This window comes from Maylandia zebra, linkage group LG23, assembly GCF_041146795.1.
Source record: "Maylandia zebra isolate NMK-2024a linkage group LG23, Mzebra_GT3a, whole genome shotgun sequence".
NCBI lineage: Eukaryota > Metazoa > Chordata > Actinopteri > Cichliformes > Cichlidae > Maylandia > Maylandia zebra.
Genome location: NC_135188.1, coordinates 4,309,418 through 4,333,081, shown reverse-complemented (window position 1 = coordinate 4,333,081; position 23,664 = coordinate 4,309,418). Strand labels below are relative to the sequence as shown.

The window sequence follows — 23,664 nt, the reverse complement described above, 5'->3', positions numbered from 1 at the left end:
ATTAGCAGAGCCATTATGCCTTTGAATGCCATTTGGTGTTTGTGTCTTGCGTTGTAACCTGAAATAGAGTTTAAGTAAACTTCACAGTAAGTCGCACAAATTCATTGACATGCCAGAGGATATTTGAGAGACTGTGTAGTTTGTCACAGGTGACTGAGTCCTGACTTCCTGATGCTAAAGGTGTTCTCACAAACCGCCGCATCAGCATCTAACACTAAAAATAAGCGGATTAAAAAGTAACTGTTTTCTTGTGGTATCAAAAATGACTAGATTGTAAGAAAGATCGTGTGTAATTTATACAGTTTAAAATAATTTTTTTGTTAATCAAATGTTCTTGTAGAGAACTATTCTGAGTGCCTTTTTTCTTTTTAATGCTCCCAAAAATGTCAAGTTCCTAACCTTGGATGAGATTTCCAAGTTCTAAAAAGGACATGGCAAAATGCCTTTCTATAATAATCAAATACTGAGATGCAGCCCTACTAGAACCAACAATTGTTTTTTCTTTTCTCCTCCTCTCTTTATATTCGGATGCTAAAACTGATACCTGTGTCACTCTGATCTACTGGAGTCGATGCTTCATGGTAACCAGAAGTAAATGGGGATTGGGAGGAAGGAAAACAGAAAATGGTGAAAAAGAGCTAATTAAAGGATTATTATTGTGTATTGCACAGACATCATGAAATTTCATAGATGCTTGTCTTCCAGTATAAAGACTGCATAAATCCCTCACCTCCCAGTGTAATAAGCTCAACTGAAACAAAATGGCAATGGTGTAATTGGGTATCTACTCAAAAATATATATATTTTTTTGTACAAGATGGTCAGAAATAATTGTATGAAATAAGTGTGGTGATTTCTGTTAATTAGGGTAACACGGACTCATTGCCTTCTACTGTATGCAGCCTGATCGTGCTCGCTGTTATAAAGGCCCTCTCAGAACAAGAAATGGCCTGTTTACTTAAGCCTATGTGAAAAAGACCCAAGCGCTATCTAGCTACAGCGTCGGTTTTAGCTCCGTCTGGTTGTCTCTCTTCATGTGGAGCCTATTATGGACCTCTTTCATCCCTTTTATAGATTGTCATGCTTAGTGTAGCTTTTATTATGTTTTTGACTGCATGTATAATAGCCCTTAGATCTTTTATCTCCACTGGCTTGTAACCTCTTAGATTTGCTGTTAGATTTGGGATTTTTGTGACTGATAAGAAGGAAGAAAGTGACACTTGGAATTTGCTTGCTTTTGCTTGAACGTTTGTGCCAAATTGAATATGAAGCTCAAAAGTAGTTAATCGTACAGTATGCTTATAGTTCTCCTAAGTTGGGTTTGATATAGCGGTAAAATGGCTGTTGCCTTTTAGTGTTGCTGTTTTATTGAAAGGCAATTATTCCAGCTGTTTATCAGCAACAGACCTGATTTCTTCTGTAAGTACACGGTGTAAAAGTCAGGGTCAGAGGAGTGCTCGCTGCCTGCTCTGTAGCTAATGAAAGTCACAAGTAATTAAATGTGTACAGTTTGTTTGCTCTCCTTACTGAATACAGAGTTTTAGTACAAATGCTTGTGATAATTATAAGTGATATACAGGCTGTGATTAATTGGCTTCCCGAACAATGACGAAGCTTTGACAGATATTGGTAATAGGGTGGATAATTTTCCTTTCATTTTAAATTTGAAAGTAAATGTGAAGTTGCGTTCAGAAATATAACAATAAATCATGAGCAGAGAGTTGCGTTGTGATGGGTTAAGTAACAGTGTCCTTTAGCAGTGAACATAAGAAAAGGCAGTTTAGGATATGCATCACTGCAGTGTGCAAACAATAACTGGAGACATTCAGGCATTTATGTTGATCGACTGTTGACTCAAGGTTAAATGAGTCATGTGACTGAAAAACTTGCCTATAAACCTACCTATTTTCTCATGCAATACTGCTCATATTGTGCAAACGTCTTTAAAACGGTCAAAACTGCTTGCATCCGTTTTTGTTCGTGTTTAAGAAATAGAAAACCAAACGTTTTCATACTGCTGAAGTGTTTTTGTAATGGTCTTACACACTTGGTAGCCTGCTTAATATAAGCCCAGGGCTTTATTTAATTTTTTGTATGACAAAAGCAGCAACCATCAGTTTAGTTAATGTATGTCAGCAGCCGACTCTGCTGTCCTTGAAAGAGTTAGAACTATACGGAAGCCACAGAGATAAAATTCTGCATGTGGGAAATAAACGCATGTTTTTTGCTTGGCGCTCCCATAACCTCTCATTCATCTATGTAGAACTGCTGTTTTGTCTTACTGCACCGTTGTAATATATAAATAGTGCTACAGGAATAAAGTACAACAGTAAATTGTACTAAACTAAACTTCTTTTATTGCTCCTAATTATCCTTTAACACCACAGGAGTCAAAAGTTTGCTTATCTCTAAAATAAATCCTACGTGTTTAACTTTAAACACTCTTTGAAATATTTTGATAAGTTGGTTTCTGACTTCCTGGGGTTAAAATGTCTTTTACTGATGGACTTTGTGGTGATGGGTTTTTATAGTGACTGTTGGCTTAGGCAGCAATAATTATTACAATTGTTTTGATCGATATTGTGATCTTGAATATTAAACATTATGGGGCTGAGTATTCATACACCTATAGATGAGGCAGTTTTTGAAGTTTTCATAGGGTATTCTCTATTACTTTAAATCTAATTCAGAGGGAAGGCAAATTAATAAAGTGTTGGCCATTGTATGGGACACTGGGTCATCCTGTAGAGAGCGGATTCATAATTAGAACTTGCAAGTCCTGCAAAGAAATGCTGACCTGCTCTTAGCCTGCATCCTAAACTGTGGGAAGTCTGCACATGTGGATGTGGGCAAAAAGAAGCCCAGGCAGCACTGAACTTGCATGCCTTGGCCATACTTTCAGAGTAGCCACAGGGCAAGCAGCACCACCGTGATCCAACTGCTGCTCACTGCAGAAAGTGGACCGCGTGAGAAATCCCAAGCGATTGTCAGACCAAAGCGGCTGCAGACATATTAGTTAGTGGTCATGCTATCAGCTCACCTACTGAAAGCCTGTTTTCTTCCTTTAGATGGCTCGTGTTTACTAAGGGCTTCCTTTTAATCACGTTGGCTCAAGTTGCATAAACGGCAAGTGAGCTTGAACTTTTCGGGAAAGGTGAAAATGCGCTGCTGCAAAGAAAATGAATGTACTTCATTTAGAAAACAAGAAAACAGTGCTTATTAGCAGAAGTGCAAAAAAAGTATCCTTATTTTAATTTTCATTAGTATTAAAATGCGATCAATCAAGCCCTGCCGTCGGCTATGTAAAGTTCTTATGACTGCTTTGGCAACAATGGCAAACGTATTTTGAACCATTCCTCTTGTTTTGTCACTATCCCAGCTATGTTTGCTCTGCAACTCTCCTGCAAACACACAGTGCCCCACTGTAGCACATCAGCATAAATCATGGGAAACACAACTCTTATAAAAGCATTTTTTTTATAATAACCATAACATTCAGAGTAAGATGACAAGCTACCACATTTCTAGTATTGGTAGACCCTGCAGTAAAACGCTCAGCTCATCGGCTAGTCCTTAACGGCTTGTGGCTGTTGTTTGGTGTTGAGATCGTATTCAGTGAAACCTGGATAATAAAGCACATTTTGTACGCTCAAACGCTAAGGCCCCGATACTCACCTGAACACTTACCTGAAATGGGATTCAGGACACTTTATGTATGCATGTATGCACATACACTGAACACACACTTCATCTGTCAATGCACGCACTGCACAAACAGGTTGGTAGTATCTGGGTTAATGAGTATTTGTTTTTTGGCAACACCCAAGGATGTTTCATGTATACAGCCTACCTACGCCTATTATGGTTTCTCTTAGTAAGGCTTACAGTAAGCCAAGCAGATAAGCCCTGTGTTAGCCATATTTATTTGTATCCCTGTTAGCTGCTGCCAAGGTAACGGCTGGCATGGCTGGGTTTGGTAGAAATAACAAAACTGCAGACAGTACAGATGAACAACCCACACACAGGATAAAATGACCCAAAAGAGAGATCTGTGTGTTTATACAGTTGTGGGCCATGGTAGGGGATGCCCTCTGGTTTATCAGCTATAGTCAAAGCCATAATAGCATTGCTGAAGGCAGTGTTTCCTTCCTGGATTCTCAAATACTGCAAATGTATGTCTAGCAGTACTGAATGGTGGTTAAGTCATCCGTATCAGCTTAATTTCTGGAAATGTGGCATAACAGTATCAACTACCAGTCATTCTTTTGTTTGTTTTTAACATTCACCCACCTAGAATTTGGATCTACTTACAGTTCACTTGCACTTGGCAGTCAGCTGTGATAAAACCAGCTTCCCTGACAGCATGTCACAGCTGTTAGCAGGATATAGACAGTTGTTACAGCGAGGACTTGTATGTGGAGCTGAGTATTCAGATACTCGTACTGGTTAATCAGTTTTGAGTTTGTCTTTGAATTGTGGAAATGTAAACAGCAGTGGTCACACTGCAGTAAACCTCATTTTTATCAACTTTGAATTAAGATGAAAGTAAATGATTTTGGTTGCAACTTACTCTTTTAATTTTTGATGAATTTGCAGTGCTTTTCTTAATTCACTGCTGAGACAATGAAATGTTAAGAAATGTACTTTTGGCCGACTATAAGGGCATTCATTTGTGTTTTGTTTTTTGTTTTTAATAAAAACCAAAAGTTCTAAACCCCAACTATGTTTTCCAAGTTTTACATTGCCATTTTTACTTGGTGCATGTGTGCATTAGCATTTTGATCAAAATGCTGAGCCAAGTGTCTCTTTGCTCATCTCATTATCACATTGTCAGATTATTATCTTCTCTGTTGTCATAAAGGGAGAACGTATTGGGAAAGCAAAACTCCTGATACTGGTTGATCTACATTCCCACCCTCAACTATGGTGTTGAGTTGTAGGTAGCTCATTATGTGGGAGTAATTTGAAGTATAGCCTCTACTGATCTGCACTGAAGGGATGCAGTGAAATCTCATATCCCGATTTTAAACATTTATCGTTCCGACAGCGATATATATCACAAACATTTTACATTCTCAGTAAATTCTGTGAATCTCAGGCAACTTGACTTGCGTGAAGTGTTTTCAGCTGGTCGTCGTGTACCTGGAGTAACGTGTTTTGACCGTTGCGTGAAACTATACACTTTTAGACACAAGTTGTAATGGCTGCCATTTTCTTTATTTGTATTTATTACATGGCGTGCTGCGGGGAAAAGCCTAAGGTTTATTTGTTTCTAGCACCTGACGGCTCTCTTTTGCTTCTCATCCGTAAACTCTCCCCATACTCTCACGTGATTCTTGCGTAGGTGGCAGAAGAGGTTTGTCGTGTTTGAGTCTGAGGTGGGGACCGGTTTCCTGCATAATTTGCATAGTACAGTTTTTCTGGTCCGTGTCAGACTTTTCATAACCAACCATGTCCATGCTAGCCCCTCGTTTAGAAATAAGGTCCTCGATTTTCTTTGACTGGTTCTTCTGTTTGTCATCATTTCAGTTTATTTTGAAAAATCTCAACAGGATCTTCAGCTTTATTTTGAAAGGTTTATGTGGAAAATAAACAAGCGGACGGCAGAGCCACATGCTGGGTTTACCGTCGCTGTTTCTAACGACAGCACGTAAAAACAGTCGCTTGTCCATCTGATATCACTCCTTATTTGCTTGGACTAGTTCCTCACACTCTGGACTCTTGACTCAGTTCTGCCATGGTTCCCCCGCTGCTCTGTACAGCCAGCAACCCTCCCAGTTTTCCATTTGATCACAGTCTGAGCTGCCACAGTTTGATATTCCATCCATGACTATAGTCTGCCGACCGCTGTGTTAATGATAACTGGTGGCTAATGTAGCCAATGGGTCATTGGTAACTATTAGCAATTACCCTGCTAACTATGTGTGTTGGCCAGGTTAACATTTATAAACTGTTTATTACTTCAATGTTGTTGAAATAAGAACTTTACTGATCTCTTAAAATTTCTCTTAAAGTAGTGTTCATTGTGATGAACATTGAGTGTTTTGGTTGTTGGTGAGAGGAAGGTCTGCCATGGTACAGTGTAGTGGTGCAACGGATCACGGTTGATCCGTAATCCGAACCGATCCCACTCCACGGTTCGGCATGCACGTGATTCGAAGATTCAAAAAAGAAGGAAAAAAAGTGTGTGTATGGTGCGCGTGGTAGGTCTGTCAAGCGATAGTTATGGTCAGCGCTAGCGATCCAAGTGGAGGAGCAGAGGAGTTTGCGGTATTTAAGCAGCCCTTTGCTGCCCAGTCCGACCGGGCTAAAGCTATTACAAAAGCTACTGGGGTGTTTAGCTGCAGACGGGAGGCCGTATTTCCTTGTGCAAAACAAGGGATTTAAACTGTGATGAACGTGCTTGAGCCACGCTATGGTATCCTGTTGCGCGTCCACTTCAGTGACAAGATCGTTCCAAGCATATATGAGCAGGAAAAGTTATGGCTGAACTGTCCCAGGCATCTTTTGTTGCCCAACTACAAACGGGTGGACCTCCAGGTCAGCGGAAAGCTGCGTGACCGCTCATTATATCACAGCGGAGTGGTAGATACAAAGCCCTGTACTGCCCTATATTGCACCTTAATTTGTTTTTATATAATTGGGTGGAATGAGTCTTGAGTTGAATGTTTTTAATAGGCAAAACATACTTAAGTTGTCTGTCTTTTTTTTTTCTTTTTTGCTGATCCGAAAATTGATCCGATCCATGACTTAAAACCGTGATCCGGTCCGAACCATTAGATTTTTTTGATTCGTTGCACCACTAGTACCGTGTAAAATTATGTGCCACCTGGCAAAGAGAGCACTGTTTGTATCACTATTGTTGAACATTTTAGTATTAATATCTTAGGGTTTTTCTTTCTGGCAACTCTACCCAGGACACACTGGAGAGATTGTGTCTTTGTGAAAACTGCAGTCCAGTAGATGAGGTTAAATCCATACTTGAAAGCTATTTAAACCATTGATCACATTCTTTAATCAAATTGTATTTCAAATTTTGCTTGAATCTGTCGTACTTTGCGTTAGGGCAGGGCCATATTATATAGTTCACGGTAATACCGGTATAATGTTAGGCAATGATAAGAAAATGAAATATCGCGATAGAATGTGGGTAAAACGCGCATGCGCAGTGCCTTATCGCAAATTTTCAAATGTATATCGTGATAAATATTTTTGGCCATATTGCGCTGCCCTACTTTGCATACATAATGTCCGATTTGTTTGCTGAGTGTTGTCAACATTATCAGTGCTTGTGCCAGCAGGTTAACGTCCACACACCTGTGCAGAAAGTGGTTGCACATTGCTCCGGTCAAATGGCTATGCTCCAGTTTACTTGGACACAACAAAATACAGGAGAGAACTGCAGATTTCCATCGCTGTCACTGGACGATCTTATTTAGATCTTGCCATCATAGAAGTAAGGAAGAGTGCTCCCATCTGCTGGGAGAACACTGCTAAGATTTGGCTGTGTAATATCATAGACCCAACAGTTACCTGGCCCTCTGCTTAGTAAAATTTGAATAATTACTTTAACAAGCATTTCTAGGCTGGACCTTTTGGTAAGCGGCGTCTGTAGTCCGTCACAGACGACCATAATAGACCCAATGATCCATGTGTTCTGTTGTAAAAGGATTTATTAGTCCACTTTATGTCATGAGTGCTGCTATGCCTGTACTTCATCAGCCATCCTGCTTAGCTTTTTTCCCCCAGATGTGTACATATGCAGTCCTAAGCTCTTGTACCTGGTAGAAGGAAGCTTGAGTTTCACAGTGTAGTTCAAAGACACAACAGGTAGGTGTTAGTAGTTCTGCACTGTTTGTCTGGCAGCTTTGTTAGTTTAGCAAACTGATGTTGGCACACCCAGAGTTTCGGCAGTTATGTGGCATTCAGGCCTGTGAAAGACCGCCCAGTCCTTCTGGCCCCGCCTACCTGCCTTATAGAACCATTAAATTATGTCAGACACATAGCAATCAAAATATTGATCATTTTCAATAGAGCACATCATTGTTGGGCACGGTTATGAATGGTTTGTATTTCATGAGCAGCTGTGGCACTTACACAAAGAACTAGTTTCAGTTTGCTGACGTTCTTGAGAAATCACTAGAATTAAGTAAATATCTGTAGGTAGCACTTTCTACATAACTACCTCCTTGTTCCTTTTGGTATTTATGCACACATGTAATGCTTGTGCAGCTACTTAAAAAGACAAGCTTTTTTTGCATGTTTACACAGCAACAAATTTGCTGTAGACAAGTTCCTGACAAAGTCTTGGCCTAGGAAGAAGGAAGTGAAGTTGAAGACGAATCACAATTACTTGAGTGATTGTGAACTACGAAACCTCTGTCTAGTGAGAAATGCTGCTCTTCCAGTACAACAAGTGTTTTGATTAAATGGGAACCAAAATAGGCAGAATGATTAAATTGACATGCAAGTCCTTTAGAAGGAAAAGTATGCCAGGAATTTTCTCAAAACTGGAATAGAGATCCTGAGCTTGCTGCCCCTCTCCTTTTCTGTCTCTTTCTCATTCTTTCTCTCAGCGAAGATCTTGATGTGCTTTTACAGTCCACTTGTTTTATGCAGACACATTTCAACCCTACAAACGGAGGACGGGAGACTTGGGTTCCCTTTCCCCTTACCCATTCCTTCCAGTCAGCCTCTTATTTGGAAGGCATGTGAAAAATGACGGTCACTGGAACAGTCTTTGAAGTACACATGTAGCTGTAAATGTATTAGCAGTTGGTTAGAGGAATGGCCTGGCAGGTGTCTGGTATGTGGTGCCCACAAGTCTGTCTGCATTTTTAACTAGGGCATGGTGGGTTTATTTATTTTTCCTATTTTTTTTTTTTTTTTTTTTTTTTTTTTTTTAAAGTGTAAGGAAAATTTAAGGTTGTTTCTTCTTCTTTCCTGTGGTTAATGAGATGTGACACACCAGAGGCAGAACATATGCATGCTTACATTGCTTTTTGTTTTTATTGTTAGTGGAAGCAAACAACTGGTTTCTGAGTTCTAGATGTGCAAAACTCCAGGTGCACTGCTGTCACTCACTGTGCAATGCTGCTATCTAAAACTACAGAGCCACAGTATCGGTTTGATTTGGACTGGCGCTAAAATCAGCTCTGGACTGGACACGAGCAGCATCATCATGAACTTCAGATAATTCCTTATTTATTTTGTACTCATCCTTGATGCAGCGCCTCAGTTTATCCATTGTTTGAAATGAACCATTTTAGCTATGGCAACTCGGATACTGTAGTGACACCTTAAGTCAGCCGGCTAAAGTTGGGTAAATGGTATTTTATTGTGTAAATTCTGAATCAGCTCGTGTTTCAGTTAAACTTATACTTGTAGCAATGCATTCTCAAGATGTAAAAATGATTTGGTACATTTTATTTATTGCTGTCACAACTCAAGAATCAAATCACTTTTATTGTCACATCACATGTGCAGGTACATTGGTACAGCACATGTGAGTGAAATTCTTGTGTGCGAGCTTCACAAGCAACAGAGTTGTGCAATCAAGTTAATTAAGAAAGGATTAGCAGCCTTGTCTTCGGAGTATTTTATGTGCACCTGCAAGGGCAATGCACCTGTTCACTTTAGGATCTACTGTACTCTCCCTTTAACGGTCTACCTAACTGCATTCAATCAGAACAAGTTATAGGGAAACATCTGGATATTTCAGTTGGGAAGTTATATTGGTCAATATTAGCCATTTGTCACTCTTTTAGTATTGACATTTATGACTGTAGGGCTGCAACTAAAGATTATTTCGATCGTTTCAGTAACATTTATCTGTTTCCTGTGGGCAAACCTCCTGTTTTAGGCTCAATTCTGCCCACCTGTGAATATTGCCCTGTTTTCTCGTCCCACAGCAAATTACAGTAATTACCCAGGAAGTGTGTGAATTTGAAAATATCAAATGTATTTTTAACATTGCTCAATAGGACCGTCAGAATAAAAAATGTAATGTATAAAAATATTAAGTAATATTGGGTAAGTGCTAGAATTGTTTTAAATGAGAAAATAATGTGCAAATAGGAAACTAAAAATGGCTTCTGTCCATAAGTTCAACTAAAGCTGAATTTTTTTTTTTTTAAATTTTTATTCCCCCCCAGTCCAAAATAAGAAGTTTATAGATGATTCAGTTCATGAATTCACGATTACAGTGAACATCCTCTGAAGTGAGGCTCGCTCTCATCTTTGAGATGATGCTCCTAGCTTCTGATAACCATGCTAAAGATGCTCACTGTCATGACTTTATCCATTTGAGAGGTGCAAGAGTCTCTTTTCAGGACAAACTCACTGATATGCCTACTAGTTAAACAGAACAAAGCAGAATTGGAAACGATGTAGCATTCACTATATATTAGTCCCACCCAGATTAACTACCTAATATTAACTATTAGTTATTAATTAGCTACTTCTGTTTAATGTTTTACTGTCACATTTCAGCTAATGAAACTGAAATGGTGTTAGCTTAGCAAGCATCACCCTGAGACGTTTGACAGGTAAGCTAACATAAACATTACTGTACAGATGCAAACATTAACATTGCTGTTCAAACATTACCGTAGAAACACAAACATTACTATACTAACATAAACAAGATATCAATGCGACGCACAAACTCCCTAAAAGTGACCCATTGAGAATTGATGTCACAACAATAAAATTCTGCGTAATCATAGTCAACGTCATCGACTGTGTCGAAGAATCGTTGCAGCCCTAAATGACTCATACATGGAGATTTTTTTTTTTTCTTTAATTATCCATCCATCCATCCATCTTCATCCGCTTATCCGAGGTCGGGTCGCGGGGGTAGCAGCCTAAGCAAAGAGGTCCAGACCTCCCTCTCCCCAGCCACCTCCTCCAGCTTGTCCGGGGGAATACCAAGGCGTTCCCAGGCCAGCCGAGAGATATAATCTCTCCAGTGTGTCCTGGGTCTGCCCCGGGGCCTCCTCCCGGTGGGACATGCCTGGAACACCTCGCCCAGGAGGCGCCCAGGGGGCATCCTTGCCAGATGCCCGAACCACCTCAGCTGGCTCCTTTCGATGTGGAGCAGCAGCTGCTCTACCCTAAGCCCCTCCCGGATGGCCGAACTTCTCACCCTATCTCTAAGGGAGAGGCCAGCCACCCTTCGGAGGAAGCTCATTTCCGCCGCTTGTATCCGCGATCTCGTTCTTTCGGTCACTACCCACAGCTCGTGGCCATAGGTGAGGGTAGGGACGTAGATCGACCGGTAAATTGAGAGCTTCGCTTTTACACTCGGCTCCCTCTTCACCACGACTGACCGGTGCAGCGTCCGCATTACTGCAGCCGCAGCCCCAATCCGTCTGTCGATCTCCAGCTCCCTTCTCCCATCACTCGCGAACAAGACCCCGAGATACTTGAACTCCTCCACTTGGGGCAGGAACTCATCCCCGACCCGGAGTGGGCACTCCACCCTTTTCTGGCTGAGAACCATGGCCTCAGATTTGGAGGTGCTGATCCTCATTCCCGCTGCGTTACACTCGGCTGCGAACCGCTCCAGTGCGAGCTGGAGGCCCTCACCCGATGAAGCCAACAGAACCACATCATCCGCAAAAATCAGAGATGAGATTCTGAGGCCACCAAAGCGAAAGCCCTCCGCCACTTGGCTGCGCCTAGAAATCCTGTCCATAAAAATTATGAACAGAACCGGAGACAAAGGGCAGCCTTGGCGGAGCCCATCACCCACCGGGAACGAGTCCGACTTATTGCCGGCAATGCGAACCAAGCTCTTGCAACGGTTGTATAGGGATTGAATGGCCCGTAGCAATGGGCCAGACACCCCATACTCGCGCAACACCTCCCACAGGACGCCCCGAGGGACACGGTCGAATGCCTTCTCCAGGTCCACAAAACACATGTAGACTGGTTGGGCAAACTCCCATGCACCCTCAAGTATCCTCGAGAGGACAAAGAGCTGGTCCAGTGTTCCGCGACCAGGACGAAAACCGCATTGTTCCTCCTGTATCCGAGGTTCGACTAGCGGACGAACCCTCCTCTCCAGCACCCTGGCATAGACTTTCCCGGGGAGGCTGAGGAGTGTGATCCCCCTGTAGTTGGAACACACCCTCCGGTCCCCCTTCTTGAAGATGGGGACCACCACCCCGGTCTGCCAGTCCACAGGTACTGCCCCTGATCTCCACGCAACATTGCAGAGACGTGTCAACCAAGACAGCCCTACAACGTCCAGAGCCTTCAGGAACTCGGGGCGGACCTCATCGACACCAGGGGCTCTGCCACCAAGGAGTTGTTTAACTGCCTCAGTGACCTCGCCCCCGGAAATCGGTGGGTCACACCCCTCATCCCCAGACTCTGCTTCCTCCCCGGAAGATGTGTCAGTGGGATTAAGGAGGTCCTCGAAGTATTCCTTCCACCGCCCGACAATTTTCTCAGTCGACGTCAACAGCGCTCCGCCAGCACTATACACAGTGCAGGTAGAGCACCGCTTTCCCCTCCTGAGACGCCTGACGGTTTGCCAGAATCTCTTCGAGGCAGTCCGAAAGTCTTTTTCCATGGCCTCTCCGAACTCCTCCCACACCCGAGTTTTTGCTTCAGCCACTGCCCGAGCCGCATTCCGCTTGGCCTGTCGATACCTGTCGGCTGCCTCCGGAGTCCCACAGGCTAACCAAGCCCGATAGGCCTCCTTCTTCAGCCTGGTGGCTCCCTTCACCTCTGGTGTCCACCATTTGGTTCGGGGATTACCACCACGGCAGGCACCAACCACCTTGCGGCCGCAGCTCAATGCAGCAGCTTCGGCAATGGAGACGCTGAACATGGTCCATTCGGACTCAATGTCCCCAGTCTCCCTCGGAATGCTGTTGAAGCTCTGCCGGAGGTGTGCGTTGAAGATCTCGCGGACTGGGGCCTCTGCTAGACGTTCCCAGCACACCCTCACTACGCGTTTAGGTGCACCAGGTCTGTCCAGCGTCCTCCCCCGCCACCTGATCCAACTCACCACCAGGTGGTGATCAGTTGACAGCTCAGCCCCTCTCTTTACCCGAGTGTCCAGAACATATGGTCGCAGGTCTGGTGATACGATTACAAAATCGATCAGCGACCTACGGCCTAGAGCATCCTGGTGCCACGTGCACTTATGGACACTCTTATGTTCGAACAGGGTGTTCGTTATGGCCAAACTGTGATTAGCACAGAAGTCCAATAACAAAGCACCGCTCGGGTTCAGATCAGGGAGGCCGTTCCTCCCAATCACGCCCCTCCAGGTCTCGCTGTCGTTACCCACGTGAGCATTGAAGTCTCCCAGCAGGACAACAGAGTCTCCAGGTGGAGCACCTTCCAGCACCCCCCCCAGGGACTCTAAGAAGGCTGGGTACTCCGAACTGCCACTCGGCGCATAAGCGCAGATGACAGTCAGGACCCGTTCCCCGACCCTAAGGCGCAGGGAACAAACCCTCTCGTCCACCGGGAAAAACCCCAACGTACCGGCAGCAAGCCGAGGGGATATAAGAATACCCACCCCAGCCCGCCGCCTCTCACCAGGGGCAACTCCAGACTGAGACAGAGTCCAGCCCCTCTCCAGGAGACTGGTTCCAGAGCCCAGACAATGCGTAGAGGTGAGCCCAACTATATCTAGCCGGTACCTCTCAACCTCACGCACCAACTCAGGCTCCTTCCCCACCAGAGAGGTGACATTTCATGTCCCTATTGCCAGTCTTGGCAGCCGGGGGTCGGTCCGCCAGGGCCTCCGCTCCTGGCCGCCACCCGGCTCACAATGCACCCGACCCCTATGGCGCCTCCTGCGGGTGGTGGGCCTGCGGGAGGATGGGCCCATGTCTCCTCTTCGGGCTGTGCCCGGCCGGGCCCCATGGACTAAGGCCCGGCCACCAGACGCTCGCCCTCGGGCACCCTCCCCGGGCCTGGCTCCAGGGCGGGGCCCCGGTAACCCTATCCCGGGCAGGGTAAACTGTTCCCTCGATATTCTTTTCATGGGGGTCTTCTGAATCGCTCTTTGTCTGGTCCCTCACCCAGGACCAGTTTGCCATGGGAGACCCTACCAGGGGGCAAAAGCCCCCAGGCAACATAGCCCCTGGGATCCCTGGGACACACAAACCCCTCCACCACGATAAGGTAGCGATTCAAGGAGGAGTCTTTAATTATTATTATTTATTTATTTATTTTTTAGAGTAAAGATGGGATAAACGTCCCTCAGTATATGAGGGATGTTGAATAGTTTGTTCACCAGTGAGTGCTCTGTGCAGCCATGATGTAAGAAACTCTCCTAGTTTGTCCAGATTAAAGCTTGGTGTATGGTTGAAATGTTGTGGGTGTTTCAGTCTTCGGTCACGTTAAATGAAGTGTGTCATGTGCTGCCCAACTGAATTGTGTATCTGTTGCTCTGCTTTGCGCTGCCAAGTTCAACTTTGCAAGCACCGATGCACGAGTCAGCCAGTCGAATTTTGTTTTATTCATATTGCTCCAGCATGGCTGCTACCACATTATAAAAAATATCCTGGGAACAGTGTTGGTGTCTGTGCAGTTTAATCTCAAACTGAAGATGATCACTGAGTAATCTGTTTACAGTGTACAGGCATTAAGCTGGCTAATGCTAACTGTTAGTTGTGTTAAATGTAATGAATGAATGTTGTCAGTGTGATGATCGCACCAACAGTGATCCCCGACCACTGTCTAGCATTGAAGCAATATCTGTGTGAATCTTGCCTAAGAGGTATGGGGTAACAAAATATAAATTCTCAAGTAAATATGAGTACTTTTTGCTCTTGTATTTTAATGAATGGTGACCTTAACTAGACTGCCTTTTGACTCTACAGGAGGAAAAAGCCAAAACATGGCTGCACTGGTCATCAGGTTAGGTTCTTAAATTCCTTCAAGGTGAATACGGCCACTTGACAGTTACTCATTCAGTTCCTGTACAGTAACTACAGCCTCCAGCGTTTTAGTCTTTCCCAGCACTGAGCTTAAGTGGATATAGCTTCCTTTTTGATGTGCTCGGAGAAATTTTATGGAATCATTTACTCTGCATGCACTTGGCACATCTTGTCTTTTTGACTAAGTGCAAAGCTGTTAGTTAATGCAAGGTAAAGCCTTGCATTCAACTAAATAAGATGGATCAGTAGCTACTCCACCCCCCACCTCTCTCATGTTCCTTGTGAGTTAATGGTTATTTGGCTAAATGACTAATACCTTGGTTAGAGCATGTTGTTGGCAGAGTGAGATGGTTCTGCTTCAGTTAACGATCAAAAGTGAGTTACTGGGCTTTTCCACTCTGGTTTTGCTGTGTTGGGGGTTTCAAAATTGTTAAGGTCACCAGTGCATTCATTTTTGCATACAAAACCTTTACTTTTGGACCTTATTAGAATATAGCAAGTCAAATTTTGCAGAAAGCAACAAAGGGCAACTTGCAAATACACAATCTTATAGTCTCTACACAGTTTTCCTGCTGAAGTCTACTTATCTGTTTAATAACTCAAATTCTAAGGATGCACTGCCTGTAAAAGGACAGATGTGGATCAAGTGTTTTTGTATTTTGTTTCACATTTTGTCATTTAAAAAAAACAACAACGAAGTCTTCATGAAAAAGTGGATGGGTAGGTCTTTCATAGGGCTGGGCCATATTATACCGTTCGCGGTAATACCGGTATAATGTTGGGCAACGATAAGAAAATGAAATATAGCGATAGAATATGGGTAAAACGTGCATGCGCAGTGCCTTTGTTTTCATACGCACATGGCAGAAAAAGCATGGCAGAGAATGTCAGCAAGGAATTTTCATTGTTACATTTTTATATAACTTTAATACACATAAAAAAACAGCTGCTTGTTTAAGTGAAAATACATAGATTTTTTGTTTTTTTGCACTAATAAAGTTGTGGAATTATATCGTTATCGCAAATTTTCAAATGTATATCGTGATAAATATTTTTGGTCATCGCCCTGCTTTAGTCTTTCATGTCTTTATCACGTTATCTTTGGGCATTTGGCCAGTGTTAAATTGACAGATCGGTCACAGCCTTCAGTGAAATGGGTACAACCAAATTCTTTGGCCAGTTCAGTGTAATTATAATACAAAATTAAAATATTACAGCTCTACTCTGCCATTTCTATAGTATAGACTTTCAATAATTTGAACCCCACAAATTTAAAAAAAGAAAAAAAAAAGAGAGAGAAACAAACAAACTTGACATTCAGCAAGCTGTGGGCTGCTTATGGCGAAATGGGGGGAAATGGATGAAGAAAAAATAAGTTAAAAACACTAGAAGTGAAGTAGTGTCTCAATGAAGTGAGGCTCGTCTGAATCCAATGTGACTTGACCTCAAATCGATGCGGTAGTTAAGTGTTACACTGTCTCTATACACTCTGTGTAGATGGGAAAGTGCCGTCTGAGAGAAATGTATATGGACAGAATTGGTAACGAGGGTGAGCTACGTTAATCCGCTACTTAAGTCTGACATTTTGACTGTGCTTGCTGGCAGAATTCCTTTTCTTTTCTACACTGTCCTCGTGTTTTGAGCCTTGGGCTGTGTGCATTGGTGTGTTATGTTCAGTAAGGCTACTCAACATTTTGGTCATTTTGTCACTGATCTCAGTCGCGCCCGTAACGTGCTGGTGCGTATGGTGCAGTAGCCCAGACATTAGCACGTGCCCTGCTAGCTCTCCCTCATATACTCTGTGCGAGAACCTAACCCAACGTGGCTCCAGCTATAATCCAACCGCACGATTGGTTTGGCACAACGCTACTATTGTCTTTTGGTTTTTATGGTGTCTGTTAAAATATGGATGGTGTGAGTTCTATTGACTCACACAGTCTCATTTCTAATGAAGTTATTTTGCACCAATTATCTTTTTCATTTCGTTGCCAAGCCCTAGCTGTAAGATTAGAAAAAATGTTTTAAAGTTGCATGTTTGACTGGGCTCTCTGAATACACACTGAAGCCTATCAGCTGCTGTTTTCAGCCGTGTATTTAGAGGTCCAGTGTAGGAGTTGCCATGGGAACTAGCATTACCCCTCAGGAGTAGCTCCAGTGAGTGTACAGTTGCTTGTCCGTGAGAAACGCTTCGGCTGGGTTTTCCAGTTAAGCGGGAGAACAGTAGGAACTGTTGAATTAAGCTGATCATGCCTGCAAGACATGCTTTTCTCCTCTGGCTGTTTGGGAAAGGCAAATACGCTGGAACACACACACACACCAAATTCATAGGATAGCTGCACCTTTTCTCAGCTGTTGCTTTTAAACTTACCGTATTGCTGGTTAGAAGGAGGTAAGAAAGAAAATGTGTACAGTACTGTCCCTCACAACCCACCAACACACTTCCCTTCTGTTCAACTCTTCAGTCAATAGGAGAGTGAACTCCTCCAGGGCTGTCTTAACAATTGCTATTTATGTCCCTCTCTCAAAGACTTACTCTGTCTGAAGGGGAAACTCCAATGTTGCCTGACCTGTTTTCTGCAGTGAAAGATCCTCTCTGGTTAGAAGGCAGGCAGTGCTCAGGGCACTCCTTCGCTGTACGCGCGACTGTGCTCTTCATTCAGCGAGAGCAAAACTTGTCTCTCGGCATCCTTGGAAGGCATTTCAGCTACTATGTCTTGGGAATACGAGCTGTGCTTCAAAACGCAAAGTGCTTTCCATTATCTAATCAGCAACTACAGTTATGATTCAACATTGTAGCTGTAAATATCAATGTAGGCCTTTACACACAGCCTGCCTTCAGCCACTTGTGCTGAATGCTAGTGTAATTGTTAAGTTCTACTTTGACCCCATATTGAAATATTTTAACAGCTATCAAACTTTCTATTTGATCTTGTCATTTATGGCTTTAAGTTGAATGTTTTATTAAACTAACAATATTCCGGTACCGTGAAAATAAAGGTCACCTTACAGCCTGCTCTCTTGAGTTGTAGCTTTCCTTTACAGAAATCTGTAAATTAACTATAATGACGTAAGCTCAGAAATGTACAATTTATCTTATAGCTGAAGCCCTTTGGAATAGGAGGATAAAGACGGACCATGCAGTGTCACGATTTGTGCACATCGTAACTGTAACATCTGGTTAAGCAGACTTGTGGACAAACCTGTAATATTAAAATTCTATAAGCTAAAGACTTGGTTAACACATGCTATCAGTTGCAGCTTTAGTTGAGATAAAGCAAAAATGAGACTGAAAGGTAGAGACCTGATAGAGCGTGTGCAGCTAAAACTGCAGTGACTCAGACTTGAGTGCTGGGAGAAGTGAGATGGAGAGATGAGCGGTGGAGATCTCAATCAGGGTTGTAGAGGAAGAAAATAGATGGTGGAATGGGGGTGGAAGAGACGATTGCGCTGGAGAAAGCGCTGCATGGTAATACTGGAGGGTTAGTTTCGGTTAGGCTGCTAACTGCCTTGTCTTTTTAAATCGTACTCTTTGGGTTATGTCCGCAGCATACAAACCCTGATGTTTTCAGTCTGACTCCAAGCCCAGAGTGGTAGTTTGCTCACAGAATATGTCCATATAAAGATACAGAACCTGCTGTGGACGGTCTTGTGGGGAAGTTAAAGTGTGTGTGTGTGAGTGAGTGAGAGAGGGGGATCTGTGGGGTTATGTGTAGTTCCTTCTCTGCATGTGCAAGCAGGTTTTCTTGTCTGTGACTTGGTCTTTTTGTGTGTTTATGCACATGTGCATATGCATGATGAGTGATACAAAATTGGAGAAGTGAACTCGCTGTACCCAGCTCTTTGTTGAGCTGAGGTGAGCCATGCAGCCCTCGTGTGGTCAGTCGGGCCTTTTTGGGAACCACTGCCAAAACAACCATTGCACTGCATTGTTACATTGCACATTTCTGGACTGGAGGGAAGAAGACAATAGCTTGACCATAATTAACCCCAGAAACTTCTATGTAGTTTAAGCTTTGTTTTTTAGAGCTGGAGAGTTATTTACAGTGAGTTATATAATGCTCAAATATCTCACCAGAAATGCATACACCCTGAACTGGTGAAGCAGAGAAGGGCTTGACATTGAGGTCTGGATTATTGCCTGTGGACACGATGGTGCACATTTCTTCTTGACCTCATGCATCAATGCTAAGATGTAGGTGGACAGACGAGGCCAGCCTGTTGCAGAGACAGACCAATTTATTGCCACAGAAACGAGTTATATTAAAAAAGTCTACTTTTAAACTAGTTTCTGGAATGCTTGGTTGACCTGTTGAAAACTGATTTGTACCCACAAGTCTTTTATTTTACTTCTTGCTTAGTTTGCTCTCGGCAAAAATACATTTTCAGGCTACATTACTGTAAAATGGCAAGTGCAGAAGTGTTACATGGATGGGTTACAAATCATGTGTTATGGTTGATATTTGTATTTATTTGAATGGTTGCTTCCTCTAGATTTCAATTTGTGTAAATTAACGACTATCTCATTTGAATCTGTCTTTTCTTTTCTTTTCTTCTTCTTTTGTTAAATGTTTGCAAGAAAATAATAATGCTGCTGTAACTTTTGTTCCTAGAGCACACACGGCACACTGAAAGATACCTTTTACACCAGTTTGTCCATTCATAACAGTTGCTTTCAGCAGTTTGCTTACTGCTCCCATCTATTTTCCAGGTACTGGAGAAAGTGGAAAGAGCACTTTCATCAAGCAGATGAGAATAATCCATGGCTCAGGCTATACAGATGAAGACAAGAAGGGCTTCACCAAACTGGTCTACCAGAACATCTTCACCTCGATGCAGGCCATGATCCGTGCAACTGAGAACCTTAAGATCCCCTTCAAGTATGAACAGAACAAGGTGTGTATTATTAGGAGGCAGAAATGTATTGTTATAGCATTTGGATGGCATCGGTGCATCAAGTACTTGTACTGGCTAATTTGCTGGGAACATGTGTGGGAAGATCTTAGTGTACATCAAATATTGTGTATAACAGTTAATGTACCCATTAGTTTGTGAACACCTTTTGACGTTAAAGCCTCTGTTAGCTTTATTCTTTATTTATATATATTTTTTGAAATGGCATTTTATAGTATGTCATACCATGTCATCAATAATGTTAGCTAGCTTCATTAGCAAGCTGCATCCATAAACTGTGTGGCTGCATCACGCAGATACCTGCTAAGAAGTAATGACTAAGAAAATACTAGGTTTTCACTCAGGAAAACTGCAGCAGAGACTTCTTGGGTGGGGTTTTACCACACAGCAAGCCATATTATTTGGAAATGGACTGGTATTTTATATAGCACTTTTGTAGTCTTACTGACCAGTCAAAGGGCTTTTACACTGCAAGCCACAGTTAGTCATACATTCCATCTCATATCCACGGCCAATTTAGAATAAACACTAAACCCAACATGCTCCGTCTAAGCTGCGCGCGTGCGCAATTGCGCACTGCTGGGACGGTCTCTGCGCACAAAGTCTGTGTTGCGCACAAATAAATCTAACCTGAATTTAAATTAAAATAAATACATTAACAATTCTGTTTTGTAGTGTTAGTCAGTAAGTGGCTGGCTGCTCCAGTATGGGATTATAACGATGCCACCTTATCCCATAGTCCAGCCAATAATGCGATTCACATATACGGCTGATGTGGAGTGAAGCCACGTTAATGACAACGTGTACAACCACTGGAGATGTGAACAGGACAGACGGAACAATTGATGGAAAAAGTGTGGACCAGTTTTTAAATGTGTTGATGGGCCACGTAAAACCAGTTATAATTAAAAAAATATATGCAATGTTTTGGGTTTTTTTTCCTGATTACTATAGTTGTTCATATTTACTGCGGGAAGAAACGGTAAAAACTGTGTTTTCTAAGGAAAGTGCTGGAAAGCGCTCTCCACCTGTGAGTAAAAACAACATTTTAATAAACCATGTAACTTGGATGGATTCGATGCTGGCGTGACCACAGTGCACACGTCTGCTGTTGCTCACAGTGGTCTAAGGGACCGCTCAGGGAGTTTGTGTGTTCGCTCCGACACTTAAAAAATTACAGGGAACATTGCCAAGATGTCTTTGGACTGTGGGAAGAAGCCAGGGCATGCAGAGGAAAGCCATACAGGCGCAGTAAGAACATGCAAATGCCACACAGAAGGCCAGCGAGACCATTTAAATCGGGAACCTTTTTGCTGTAAAGCAACATTGCTAACAATCCAAGAGCTAATTCCATCCTGCATTTATTTGGCAAATAATGGCATTGAAATTGCTCCAGAACACACAAACGCCATGAAGTGGCGAGGCCCAGTTAAGTGTCTCAGATCAGCCTAGTGGACGGATCAGCTACAGTTATCTGTGTCTGCTTAATAGGCCATGCTGTAAGCCTTTATAAAAACCCAGATGGGTTTAAAAAATTCAACCTCTGTATAGTGATGAGAGGAGGAATGGGCTGAAACCAAAACGCTTTTTGTACCAGGCTCTAAACATGCTAATATCATTCTTAAAGTTGAGCATTTTACCATGGAAGCCTGTAGGGATGGACCTACTTATGGTGCCAGTCTTAGGTGGCCATTTAAAGAACTTCATGTTTTGGTGTTGTGTTGGCTTAAGAGTTTTCCAGCGGTGGAAAATAAATCCACAGTATTCTCCTGTCTGTTAACTCCACATGTGTTTAGGTACTTCAAATCATGAACTTTAATATGAAATAATTATTAGAAATGCTGTGAAGCATTGCTTAAACGTCTTTTTGTATGTTTTTGTTTTGTTCTTCCAGAACAATGCCCTGGTGGTGCGTGACGTGGACGTAGAGAAGGTTGCATCGTTCGAGCAGCCGTACATTAGCGCGATAAAGATGCTGTGGGCTGACCCTGGCATCCAGGAAGCGTATGATCGCAGGAGAGAGTACCAGCTCTCTGACTCGACCAAGTAGTACGTCTGACATTTCATAATTTACTGAATGACTATTTGCCTTATGTTTAAGCAGTGTGTAAGAATGCATGTTAGAATTTATATTTTTGTTTTCTAAAAATGACACAAAAGTATTGGGGGGGCAGACGGACGACATCAATTCGGTTGAAGCAAGAGAACAGAATTCAGCAGATGGCATGAGGAGCTCTTGGCAGGTTTATAAATGATGGTAGTAATATATATATAGAGCCAATTCCAACCTGCATTAATCTATTTGAGCCAAATGTGGCTCCTTTGAACAGTTGAAGATTGGGATGAAACTGAAGCTTTGCATGATGCATTTATAGTGTAAGTGTTTTGTTAAGAAACAAACTTGTCATCCCCTTTCAGGGTTTCCATATTTTATGTTTCGGACTCATCTTAATATGGATTCTATTCATTTTTACACATGAATCAACACAAATGGGCAAAACAAAAGGTTTCTTTTACACTTAATAAAACCGAAATGTCAATTTGCATGCATACTTGGAGCATTTGCTATGGCAGGGGTCTACCTGTGGCTACTTCATTTCATTGGATAATTGTAAAATGCAAACTCCTAATTATAAATAGCCTCAAGTTTTAAAGAACTGTGTAGACCTGTAAGAAATGATTGTCAGAGTACAGTTCTGGACAATGAAAATCAAGAAAATTGTAAATGTCAAAGAGCAAAGTAACCTTTGGAAACCAGTCACTTAGTTGGGCCACTCGCTCAAGCTGAGGAGTCTGGGACAAAGAACTATCTTTACTAGCTTCTTTGTACATGTACAACCATCACTTTAGTGTTTTACCACGCAGGCCTTTATGGTACAACGGCCAGATCAAAGCTACTCATCTTTAGAAAGATGCTGGACTGTAGGAACTGAAACCTGTGGACACAAATGGGGTCATAAGGACGTGGGTTCAGACCTGAAGCTAAATGCTTAAAAGGATGAAAACATCTTCTAAATGCGCGCTAAGCTTGGACAATCTAAGTGAGAGATCTGTACTGGAACAAAGGGGAAATGTGTATATTTTTTTTTTTTAATTAAATGGCAAGGTTAAATTTACTGCATTTATATCGTGTTACATTCATGTGCACATCTACCCAGCACTTTAAGTGCTTTGGTGCGTGAATGTGCATAACAACGTATGCATTGGTCCCAGGTGGAGCTCAGCATGCTGGATGCTTCGCTCTGCACCTCAGAAAAACAAGAACAAAAGAATTATTGAATCCATTTTAAAATGAGTTGAGCAACTTGACAATGAAAGCACTGTTCATGTGCATGTTGTCTTTTACTTGACAGTTGTGTCTCTGTGCATACATGTGCATCTGTTATGTTCCCTCCCCCTTCGCAGCTACCTTAACTATTTAGAACGAATATCAACACCAGGGTATGTACCCACTCAGCAAGATGTGCTGCGGGTCCGAGTGCCCACCACCGGCATCATTGAGTACCCATTTAACCTGGAGAATATTATATTCAGGTACTGGTGTCTAGTGCTCCTGCTGGTGTTACTGGTTGGCTAGCAGCAGAAAAGTTGGTCAGCCAGTTGGAAACCGTCGATGCCGCTATCTCAATCTACACTGTGTTGCACAGCAAGGCTCAGCACATTCCTGATGGTACACTCTCAAAGACTAGTCTTGAGTTTAAGCCTTAAGCTACAAGACTTTACACACATTTGTTTTTAATTTAACTTTAGAGGATACTGCTTATCTTTTTAGAAACCTACAAGCCTTCACTTTGAGCTCTTTGACAGTGCGAAAAGTTAAAACTGAGAATTATGTCTTTTAGAG

General features: G+C 42.6%; 1 protein-coding gene across 6 annotated transcripts in view; it reads left to right on the top strand.

The window, feature by feature from the left end:
- Positions 1–23,664, top strand: part of LOC101483097 (guanine nucleotide-binding protein G(q) subunit alpha) — a 37,196-nt gene that overhangs the window by 2,125 nt on the left and 11,407 nt on the right. For 5 of the 6 annotated variants that reach the window (XM_076880382.1, XM_076880381.1, XM_004554974.6 and 2 more), the window contains 2 exons: positions 19,618–19,802; positions 21,715–21,869. In XM_076880382.1, the coding sequence (XP_076736497.1) occupies positions 19,618–19,802; positions 21,715–21,869 (340 nt within the window). Of the gene's footprint in view, positions 1–19,617; positions 19,803–21,714; positions 21,870–23,225; positions 23,355–23,664 lie in introns of all 6 variants that reach the window. The other variant, XM_076880385.1, reaches the window with a different exon arrangement.